General features: G+C 45.9%; 1 protein-coding gene across 2 annotated transcripts; it reads right to left on the reverse strand.

Annotated features, from left to right (window-relative positions):
• Positions 1-1,462: 1,462 nt before the first annotated feature.
• Positions 1,463-10,687, reverse strand: Trmo (tRNA methyltransferase O). Of its 2 annotated transcripts, none has more exons than XM_087547978.1 (5): positions 10,449-10,654; positions 9,074-9,248; positions 7,581-7,738; positions 3,984-4,610; positions 1,463-2,487 (listed from the first exon to the last, which is right to left on the reverse strand). In XM_087547978.1, the coding sequence occupies exons 2-5, from the start codon at positions 9,100-9,102 to the stop codon at positions 2,228-2,230; spliced, it is 1,074 nt and encodes a 357-aa protein (XP_087404104.1). In that variant the 5' UTR covers positions 9,103-9,248; positions 10,449-10,654; the 3' UTR covers positions 1,463-2,227.
• Positions 10,688-12,128: the final 1,441 nt, after the last annotated feature.

Below are 12,128 nucleotides of genomic sequence, written 5' to 3' on the forward strand. Positions count from 1 at the left end.
CACGCAGGCGAAACACTCCTATGCAGAATTAAAATCTCAGTATTCGGTTCTAGCCCCTGGCCAGGCATTCACAGGCTCCCTGGGTTCCTGCTCACATATGGAACGCCCACATACAAACGTACACACAGCTAAAATAATGAAAATAGGGATTTTTAAGAGGTAATAATCATGCATTTTATAAGAGAATAAAAAGTGAATGGTATGTTTTGTAGTTATAATTCTGTCACAGATCTTCTGTATTGGGGGTGGGTGGGAGTATAAAATATATTCAAAACAGAGAACTCATTTAAGCTGGGCACCGTGGAGCACACCTTTGATCCCAGCACTCGGGAGGCAGAGGCAGGTGGATCTCTCTGAGTCAAGGCCAGCCTGATCTACAGAGTGAATTCCAGGACAGCAGAGCTATATCATGAGACCCTATCTCAAAAAATTGAAATTAAAAAGAGTATAAAATATATTCAATCCATATTTAATGTAATGCTCTACAACTTCCATTCCGAATGCTAACTCTAACTCTATCTGGTAAGCTGCAGAGTCACTGGATCTGGCTAACTTGGGTGATGTTCTTACTTATTTGCAAGGATTTTGTTTTTTGAGACAGGGTTTCTCTGCATAGCCCTGACTATCCTAGAACTCACTCTATAGACCAGGTTGGCCTCAAACTCTGAGATCTGCCTGTTTCTGCCTCCTGAGTGCTGGGATTAAAGGTGTACCATCATGCCCAACTCCAAGGGTATTGTTTTAATAGTTTTAAAAATGCAGGTGCCACTTCTGGTCTCTACACCCACACATGCGGACATATCCACACAAAATACACCCACATGAACAGAACACACGAACAAGAAGGTGTCAGAACGCCAACTTCTTAGCTAGGACTCTACTATATGTCTAGATGTTCCTTATGGAGACGCCAGATAAAGGTTAAAGGGGACCTCTGAGCTATTTTACAACTTCTAACAATCTTTTAGCTTTAGAAAAATTGAATTTAAGATCCTGTCCCAAAACATTGCAATGTCAAAGGTAATAACCAGCTACAAACCAGTCTGGCTTAGGAGTGGAATGTCATCAGCCGCAATGACTGGACAAGTTTCCACAGGCTGTGGGGTCGCTTCCAAACCGTGATCAATCAGCTCTGAGATCTGCAGCTGCGATTAGGAAAGAGCGTCATGTTGACAGGTGTCTAATTTGGTTACTCCGATTGTAAATCTTCAGTTATCTCAGACCATCTCATTAAAATCACCTACAGGCCACACATTCTTACAATCACTTCCTACATGGCATGGACCTGTGTGGTGTTAATTAGTTTATCAACCTGTAATACAGTGCCTTGTTTATGTCTACCTCCTCCACAAACCATGACTGGCGGCACAAAATGAATCTTGAGCCAGGTGTGTTGGTGTAGGTCTATAATCCCAGACCCAGGAAACTGAGAAGAGAATCAGAGTCCCAGGCTACCATGGGCTATATAAGGGTCTGCCTTGAACCTGTCCCACATTTTATTCATTTCATGTTAATCATCTAAAACTAAATCACGGCAGCTTCTTCACAGTCACAGAGTAACTGAACACAGAACAGAGAGGTCAGGTTCTTGAGTGAGGAAGGCTGATGTGAACTGCTGAATGGACCAGATGAAACATGAGAGGCCCTGTTAGAATGTTCTCTGTTGCCATGTGTGGTGGCCACCTTTAATCTAAGTACTCAGGAGGCAGGAGCAGGCGCATCTCTGAGTTCAAGGCCAGCCTGGTTGAAGAGCAAGTTCCAGGACAGCCAGGGCTACACAGAGAGACCCCGTCTGGAAAAACCAGTAAAATAAAATAGAATGTTCTCTGTGTCGAGCACCGAGAATAAAGAGTGTTTCCAGGCAGCCCCTACGGCAGCACTTTGGGAGTCTTCAGCACTGGAGCAAAGCCCACAGTGAGTACTGATTTTACAGTGCTCGGGTAAGTTTACTGACATACATTTCCTTTGCCAGGCAGAATGGCCTGCACCGGTAAGCCCAGCATTAGGACGCAGAGGTAGATAGATCTCTCTGAGTTTAAGGCTAGCCTGGTCTACAAAGTAAGTTCTAGGATAGCCAGGGCTACCTAGAAAAATCCTTTCTTGGAAAACAAAAACCAACAAAATTTCCTTCACATAAATATTTTAAACAGAGCCGATTAAAGCAGTTAGATGACAGGAGCCGGCACATCCAGACACCAACGGAGCTTCTGAAAACACTCTAGGCTCCTCAAGACCCCAAGGCCACCAAAGACTCCTCAGGGTCAGCCACCTCAACAGGCTCAGAAGCCAGTTTAATCCTCAGAACCTCTGCAAAGCCATCACCAAACCAGCACGTGACGTGTGCTATGTCCACAGTAAAGAAGAAAAGGCGGTCCTCACAGAGCTTCCGCCGGTACACAGACCGAGGGTCTGCTGACAGCATAGCCTCAATGGCACACTTGGCTTCCTCTGTGGAATGGAAGTATTTAAACGACGTCTGACTAGCACCTGCAACGAGAAAGCCAGAAGCCTGTAATTACAACCACGCAGGTCAGACTTGAAACAGTGAGCTCAACATGAAATATGTTCGTTCTGTACGTCACATGAAAGGAGCAGGGTCAGAGACGACCACCACCATGAAGTATTTACTATCATTAGAGTCAATATGCACGCGCCAAAATAAATACACACTGAAGTGTGCACAGGTCTCCAAAACAGGCAAGGCAAGCTGTAGTGTTTGACTGTGCTTGGCCCAGGGAGTGGCACTGTTTAGAGGTGTGGTCCTGGAGTGGGTGTATCACTGTGGGCGTGGGTTTTTAGACCCCCACCCTAGCTGCCTGGAAGTCAGTCTTCTCCTGGCAGCCTTCAGATGAAGATGTAGACCTCTCAGCTCCTCCAGCCCCATGTCTGCCTGGATGCTGCCATGTTCCTTATTTATGATAATGGACTGAACCTCTGAACCAATTAAATGTTGTCTTTATAAGAGTTGCCCTGATCGGGCTGGAGAGATGGCTCAGTGGTTAAGAGCACTGACTGCTCTTCCAGAGGTCCTGAGTTCAAATCCCAGCAACCACATGGTGGCTCACAACCATCTGTAAAGAGATCTGATGCCCTCTTCTGGTGTGTCTGAAGACTGCTACAGTGTACTTATATAAGAGTTGCCCTGATCGTGGTATCCATTCACAGCAATCAAACTGTATCTATTTCCAACTGTAACCTGCTAACACTGCCCTTTTCTCTGCTGTGTCCTATGCCAGGGTCACCTTCTGACAGTGTTTCTGTGTGCTTTTCACAGTGCGCTGACTTCCTATCCCTTGAGCTTTCATCTCTTCAGCCATTAGAAGACCAGCTCCGTGGAGCAGGGCAGGGGTTTTCTGACCCCTTTTCTCCCTGCTCTTTCTCCCTAAGGCCACTGTGCTGGAGAAGCTCAGTGAAGAGCCACACAGTAAACACTGCATGGCCCTCTCACTATGGTCATGCTGGCTGTTTACTGAAAAGTAACCCAAGAACAGCTCTCAACCCCCTGGATATCTGTCATCTCCTTGGAAACCAGCTTCTTGCTAGCATCCGCATTCCCACCTCTTAGCAGCCAGCAGCTTCCTTCATTCTCCATCTGCTATGGACTAGGGAAACCAAACAACACATGCTAAGAACCGTGTGTTAAATGGGCTCCAAAACCGGGTCCTGTAACCTTTCCTTGGCAGGAAGTGCATGTTGGTGGGGGAAGCAGCATTGCTGTGAGATCCTAGGGGGCCCTGATAGGATAAAACTGATACCTCTTTGGCTAGATAGGAAAGTAAGGAAGAAATTGAGTGCATTCAAGTATAGACCAAACACAAGCCACAGTATGAATGCTATTCAAAAAAGAACAGAGAGGCAAGCAGAGCTGGAGACATGGCCCGACGGTTAAGAGCACTTGCTGCTCATACAAAGGACAGTAAGAAACACAAGGAACATGAACTCATCTCACTCACTCCTAGGAGACCCAGGGTAGCCAAGCTCACCTCCTGAACTGAGCTTCCTCAGATCCATCTCTGCATGAGGAGTAAACCGGACTTGTAAAGTGGCTACAGGAGCCTCCTTCACCCAGCTGGGGACAACACTGCAGGGCACTCTGTCAGCTGTCCTGGCATGGCAGGAAGCATCCCACCGTGTTTCTGCACTGCTCCCCCGCAGGACCAAGGCACCTTCCACTTTCCTTGGTCTATCTGTGCCTTCTTCCAGAAAGCTCTTCAGCTCCTGTGGGCCAAGCTGATCTTCAGGCTCATCCATGGTTTCCTCTCTGCTTGATTCCAGGGCTAAATCCACTGCTCTCTCTCTGTCCTCTGGCAAAGTGTGCTGGATTTCTGAGGTGTCTCTGAACTTCTGGGAGTTTTCATCCGAGGTCCTGTGTTCACGGCATTTCGGTTTCTCCTTGGTGCTGTGGCAAGGCTGTGCTTTCTCACACCCTGAGAGCAGCTGCTGGTCACAACTGTTAGCTGTGGCGTCAGATGGGCCCGCAGCCCTCAGCTTGTGGTGTTTAGTCTGTGGCTCCAAGTTCTGTGGTGAGTCGTAGTCGGCAATGTAGGGCTTTATGTCTAGCACAGGTGTGCCGTGTATCATGTCAATTCCAGACAGGTATACAGCTCCACCTGAAGGGATAAAGGTCCTCTTAGGGCTCTACAGTGGATGATGGGAAAGGCAAACGTAGGACAGGATTACCCCAAGTCTCCCTCATGAGCCCCCCAGACTGACTGGAAACCCACATCTCCATCTACCAAACTCCTACTCTTCAAGGCTCTCACAGAACACGACATTTACAAACCTTCCTGGCTTTCTTTCTTCTGGGTCTCACAGAGGCTCACTCAAGTATACACACCTCCACTCAAGCCCTTTCATACAGAATGACAATGGCTGATTGACGCCTCTGTGCCCTGACAGTCAGCAGGCCTCGGAATGAGTTCACTACTCTTTTCATCGCTCCCAGGCACATACCAGTCCCCAGTGGGTCACCAGGACCAATGTGCATTTATTTCTACAGTGGCAAGCAGACTGCAGAAGGCCCAACGTTTCCCAATTTGTTGCTCGTGCCTCGTGTAACCCATCTGAGTTCAACTTATATCTAAGCCACTGAATATGGCAAAAGAGCTCTATGAGTTCCATATAGGACTCCCTGCTGACCAGACTCAGCCCAATGAGCTCTCCCTGCAGACTGGTGAAGGGCACAGGCATGGTGGGGAAGCCCAGGTGGCAAGCAGCCATAAGATGTCCTAGAAATATGCACAGCTTTAGGACCTGAGGGTGTTTGCAGCCAATACCAGCACAAAGCTGAGGCCCTCAATCCTGCATCTATGAGGACATGCACTCTGACACAACCTCCCAGAGGAACAGCAGAGATGAGCCCATTCTGCTCGACCCTAGGAAACAGCGAGGTTCTAAACACATCACCAAGGTGCTCTGTCTGTAAACAGATACGCTTTGAATCATTTTGTTAATACAGACCTAGAAATGTCCATAAGGACCCCAAAAAGTCATCAGGGCACAAGACCCTCCAACTAAGAATTAAGGTCTCCTGCTGTTCCACTTGGATAGCTGCTGTCCACACCCTGCTACTGGTACAGAGCCTCCTATGCTGACTCTTGGAACACTGACTGGATGAGAACCAAACACAGCATGCGCTCACGTTGACTCTGAGTCTACTGAAGAACACCATGATTGCAGGAAGCTCCAGATGGGAGACGTGCTGTGTGCAAGCCTTTGGAAGACGACCCTGACTATGGAAATAATGGGATACACAGGAGAACCCGAGCGTTCTCAGGAAAGTCCTACAGTGCTCAGGGCTCGGGCTATCATGTCCCTCTGCATGGACAGTATTATTATGCTGTTCTCTCGCCAACTGGCCTCCTAACACATGGCTCGTGACCTTTTATGACAGGTACAAGGAGCAGCACTCTTCCACCTCTACACTATTCATTATTGATTACTGTTTGCCCACTCACGCCTCTGACTTCATCTCTCTCAAGAGTAGGCTAAGTTCCGTATGAGCAGGAATTCTTATCTGAGTTAATCACCAATGTATCGATACCATTTACAAGACTGGCACAAAGTCAATGATTAAAAAGAAATGCAGTGTGGTGGTTTGAACTCAAAGGGCTCCAAAGGCTCATAAATTTAAATACTCAGTCCCTAGCTGTTTAGAAAGGATTAGGAGACCTGCCTTGCTGGAGAAGGTGCGTCATTGGCTGTGGGCTTTGAAATCTCGAAGTTGTCTCTCCGCTTCATGTATTTGGATCAAGAAGTAAGCCCTCAGCTACTGCCCCAGCACCAAGCCTGCCCACCATGATAATTATGGACTGTAAATAATCCTCTGAAACTGTAACCCCTGAATAAGCATTTTCTTTTATAAGTTGCCTTGGTCATAGTATCTTATCACAGTAATAAAAAAGGAACCAAAACATGCCGTTTGCATGAGTGATCAGAAAATGTCCTACAGTGCTGTTGTCCATTTCATAAGTCCACCTCAACAAAAGCGGGTGGATACGGCACTAAATTTTCTGGACAACCCACCTAACAACTGAGCACAATTCAACAGAGTGCAGGGCCCAGATAGAACAAAGCCGTCCTGAAGAGCACTGAGAAACTGTCATTTAAGACCCTCAGCTAAAACTCTGTGGAGTCCAAGAGCCAAGTCCATGCTTCTGCCCACTCCAGGGGCAAGCAATCGAGATGCAGCTTGGAATGGCTCTCCACTCTTCCACCCATGCTGTCACCTTCTGCCTCTCTAACAAAAGCAGTGAGCAATTCTCTGAGCTGGGGCAGAACTCAGTTGATAGAGTGCTTTCCTACTATGCACAGAGCCCTGGGTTCAAGCCACAGCCCCCATGTAAAGTAGGCTGTGATGCACTCCTGTAATAACAGCACTCAGGAGGCAAAGGCAGGAGGTCAAGAGTTCAAGACCATCTTCAGCTCTATATGGATTTCAAAGTCAACCTGGATCCATAAGGTCCTGTATCAAAAACAATAAAAAACTAAACAAAATAAAAAAGCCAAATAAACAAACAGAAGCTCTGAAAACATCTGCCTAGGTTATACAGGAACACAGTTGAAACCAATCTGGTCTTCTACTGTGGCACTTCTACAACCTGACACTGCTAAAGCTTGCAGGGTAACTCATCCCAGGAGACACAGCACAGCTGATGGCCTGCCCTGTGACTCAAACATCTCTTCATTCAGCCTGCAAGAGGTTAGGACACCTTTCTTCTGCTTTCCAGAAATGTATAGCAACTGAGCACATACATCACAACTGAAAATAGCCAGAAAGTTTTAATCATCTTGTATTTCCTACATCCCAAGTCTTAAAGAATCTTCTTACTAATCTAATGCTTACAAAACCTATGAGTTCTTAAAAACAGCACTGGCTTTCATAGTGGGCTAATGAAATAAGGTCTGAGCATCTCCCACAAGTCTGTCTTAGTGTTTCCTAAGTGTTCCCAATGCTGACACCCCCAATCCTCACACGGTCCTAAGGGCTGCAGGCTCTCAAAGGTGACACTGACAGTGTTGGCATGAACAGCAGCTAGCGGTTTTCAAGGAGTCAGACAAAGGTGAAGCGGGTGAGTTACCTTCCACCTTCTCCAGCTTGGCCAGTGTCAGTCCTATTGCATTCGGGCGATGGGGGCTCCGTGTGGAGAACACTCCGGTCTTTGCCCCGTTCAGCCTAGGGGGTTGCACTTTTGCCTTGTAATTCAAATGGCCGTTTTTATGAAAGACAAACAAGATCCTATTGAAGATAAACCAAGACACTCGTTTAAGAAGGACAGGCTATTTCTGTACAGTGATTTGGGAAGGGAAGTGATCTCCCACTAATTAACACGAAGAACAGTTCTTACTAAGTTTATCAGTCATAAGAAAATAGGCCCTCCCTCCCTCCCTCCCTCCCTCCCTCCCTCTCTCCCTCCCTCTCTCCTTCCTTCCTTGTAGCAAGAGCATCATCTCCATTCTTTGTACCCAGCACAATGACTGGCATGCTGCAGGAACTTAGACTTGTCACATGGCCAAGTGAACACTGCTTCTAAGTGGCTGCTGCTTGCCATGTAATGGACTGGACATTTTCATGCCCATTTTGTACCTGAGCAATCCTAGGAAGTAAAATTTAGCCCTCACTCTGAGGGTAAAGAAACCAAAGTTCAGAAAAGTTCAACTTGATGAGGCCTTTCTAAACAGAATATGAAAGCCAGAAACTATGAAGGGAACTAGTAACAGTTTGGAATTTATTAAACCATCAAATTCAGGTCTAAGAGATGTTTGCTATACACAATGGGTTAGCCAATATTGACAATATGTAAGTCATCCTTACATAAGTCACCAAGGAAAGAACTCAACTCAAAGGACCCAAAGAACCAGAATGTGCAGCTTACACGGGAACCAAAAAACAGCTAGCATGAGCGTCAATAATTAAGATAAACTAAAAACAACACTGTATTTCCCTGGTGGACATGTAAACATGGACAGAAACAGAATTCCTAATGAGAGCAAGTAGTATCCAAATTTCTAAGGCTTTTTGTCTTTTAGGGAGAGTACACTGAACTCTTCAATTCAGCAACTTCTCTAAAAGGTCGGATGATAAGTATTTTACGATTTGTTTCCACTATTCTGCAACTGAAGCAGTTTTACCCTGGTCGTCATACACAATATATAAACCTGTAGGTATGCCACAGACAATGCACAGTTTCAGATCATGCTACAGTCAGCACAGCTGTGATCCCATAAACATACTATATTTGGTGCACAGACCACAGTTTGCTGAGTCTTGTTCTAGAGACCAGCGTAATGACCCACAGGCAGAGTCTAGGAGGTGCTTGGTGTAAGCTAAACAGAAGAGAGCCATAATAATTAGAACAAGCAGTAATTAAAACACGTTCCCTCAGTGAATCACAAGTTCCTAATGGTGTCCAAGGATGCAAACAATCAAATGCACAAACTGAATATGGGAATCTACACATAATCCATAATCATACAGATAAGGGTGGTATAGGTGACAAGCTTCAAAGCTGCCTTCAATTGGTGTACTTTCTCAGGGTCCACGGTACCACTTCTAACTAAGAAAGCAACTTACCAAACATGAGAAAACTGTTCTAGGCCCATCAAGGAATGTTCAGGATTATTAAAGATGCTCTTTCTGATCTTCAAACAGGCTCTGGATTGGCTACAAATGGATGGCTGCCTTGGAGTACCAATCTTGGCTGAGAAACATGATTCCAAGTACCCTATTGGCTCAGTTAAAAGATTCCCTATGGAAGAAAACCGAGTAAGAATCATTACTCAAATGGTCAAAAAAGAAAACCTGTTTTTCTCTCAACTATTAAAAACATGTTTAAATACAAAGTCAGCCTCAAACTTATACACCTCCAGCATCAGCCCCATCCCCTAGCTGCTGGGATCACAACTGTGTAGCAGCATACCATCTCAAGTTTTACTTATAGTTATAAAAATTCATAAATTATATTAATATAATGCATTGATTGTATATTATGAGGTAGAAATTGTAATTTATAATTACTTCTTTTATGTTCTTTGAAGAGACACTCCAGATCTCCATTTTATTTAATTTGCATTAAATCTGTCCTATTATATCTTATTAGTACAACCAGTAAGATCTGGCACTGTCTCTCACAACATGTTTCCTTACTTTTTGCTGATACAAACTCTTATTACTATAGGAATGTAGCACACCTATTTTAAATCGCAGTACTTGGGGTTGGGGATTTAGCTCAGTGGTAGAGCGCTTGCCTAGCAAGCACAAGGCCCTGGGTTCGGTCCCCAGCTCCGAAAAAAAAGAAAAAGAAAAAAAAAAATCGCAGTACTTGGGAGACAGAGACAGGCAGATCTCTGAGTTCAACGACAGCCTGGTCTATAGAGTGAGTACGAGACAGCCAAGGTTTCACAGAAAAACCCTGTCTTCAGGGTATGAGTGGAAAGACAAGGACCCTCTATACGGGGGGGGGGGGGGGGGTTAAAAAAATACACACACACACACACACACACACACACAATACTTCATTTACTTTGATTGAATTCTATAAAAGCGGACACCACACTGTAAATTATCTATATAAACTAACTGGCTTTCTTTCTCCATCTATATTGTATGTACTTCTGACAACTTTCAAGTTTTCTCCAAGAATATTTACAATTACTGCTGTATAATTTCTGTTTGGGGGGGTTTGTTGTTTTTAAATCTTCATCCATGCTCTTGTGGAAGAGGATCAAAGACAAGAAACTGGGGCCAGATGACAACATCCATCACATGCATCCTATCTCCCTGTCTCCCTAAAGAAAAAAAAAAAAAAAAAAGACCACACAACACACGTGGCCGACACAGCTGCTATGCAGAGACTAAGAGCAGCCCACACCCTGAGTACCAAAAGCGTAATACGTCACTCCCGTTGGCCTTGGAGCGTCACGTGGTGGCCTGGCCACGTGGTCCTTACTTTGGCGGCAAGGACAAGAACACACGTCAGGCAGCTCGCGTTCTTCTCGGCAGGGAAGCCGGCAATCTAGCTTAGGGCGCGGCGCGGCCTGTTTCCTAGAAGTTACCTGTCTCCAGGGCCGGCTGAGCGCACCCACATGGGGCCGCTGTAGCACTCGGACCCTGCTTCTCCAAGCCGCGCATGGTTACAGGCCGCTGCGCCCCCCCGCTGATTTCCGCTTCCGCTTCCGTGCTTTGGCGCCTGCGCAGTTGTCGCAAAGTGCGGGGTCTTGGAGAACGACCTCAATGGCGGCCCAGTACCTCGTGGAGGCTGGGTATCCTAACGCTGCGCGGCCCCACCGTTCACCCATCGTGCGGCGACGGCGGTCTCGCGACAGCATGCAGTGTGCCCTCCGAAGGTGGGACGTGTGGCTAAAGATGTACTCGCAAAGATACCCTTGAATTGTGAGCGGCCTCGGTGACCAAAACTAACCATGAATTTAAAGGGAAAGGATGTGAATGGCTCATCTATGATCACATAGCAAAAGCACTGGAGTTTGGGACTTTTTTTTTTTTCATTTATTGTGTGCGCGGGAGCATGTCGAAGTCAGATGACAAAATGCCGGAGCCGATTCTCTCCTTTCGCCGCGTGGCTCCCAGGATCAAATTCGGGTTGTGTTAGCCAGTTGCTTTACCCGCTGAGCCGTCTAGCGGCTCAAGAACTGGAGGTTAAATGTTTAAAATTCTCCTTGGGCGTGGGCATACGGGTTATATTTATCACTCTGCTCCACTTTTTTAGTAATAACTATTTGTCGGGAAAGGCCAAGGAAATCAAGAGTGGTAGGTGTTACAAGCAAGCTAGGAGTTAATAAATGGGTACGTTTCTTGTGCTCCAAACCACTGGAACCGAAATGAGAGTAAAGAGCCAGCTCATACATTATAAAAGTAGGCACCAACAAAAATTGTATTTTAATCTCATGCAATATCCAGCTGTCTTTAACCACTTGTAAGATTCTTTCATCCAAACTCTGTACAGGGATTTCAAAATCTTGTTGACTTAGAAGGGGGTGGTGGGGACTCCACCTGACATTACCTGTGATATAAAATATTAAAAATATGTGAGTCCGCTCCCCCCCCCCCCCTTTCTTGTAGATAACCGTTGTCTAACTAGAGAAACAAAGTTTGAATACCTTTGGGCACCTTTGGGTACAGGCTGTAAAAATGGGTTGGATAAGCTGCAGTCGCCACTAGTCGGCGCTGTTAATAAGACAGTCAAAACTGAAAAGTGAAAGGTGCTAGTCCTCCCGAAGACCTGCCAATCACTTGATAATCTACCAGCAGTGTATAATTGCCAACTGTGCCAACTTCTGAGACTCAAAAAAAAAGTAGACTTGGAGGTACTGGACCTAGGAATCTGTCTTTTAAAATAACCTAAAGGAAGCTGAAGCGATGGCTCAGCAATTCGAAGCAAGAGAATTTTCAAGAGGATCCAGGTTCGATTCTCAGCACCCATGTGGCAACTCCCACCTTGTAGTAACTTCACTTCCCGTGTATCCGATGACCTCTTCTGGCATCCACAGTCACCCACGCACACATTTAAAAGCCCGACCTGGTAGCTCAAACTTAAATCCCAGCACTGGGGAGGCAGAAGCAGGCTGACCTCTGAGTTGGAGGTAAGCCAGAGCCACAAACACAATTTTTA

This window comes from Rattus norvegicus, chromosome 5 (genome assembly GCF_021556685.1).
Source record: "Rattus norvegicus strain SHRSP/BbbUtx chromosome 5, alternate assembly SHRSP_T2T, whole genome shotgun sequence".
NCBI classification, from domain to species: domain Eukaryota; kingdom Metazoa; phylum Chordata; class Mammalia; order Rodentia; family Muridae; genus Rattus; species Rattus norvegicus.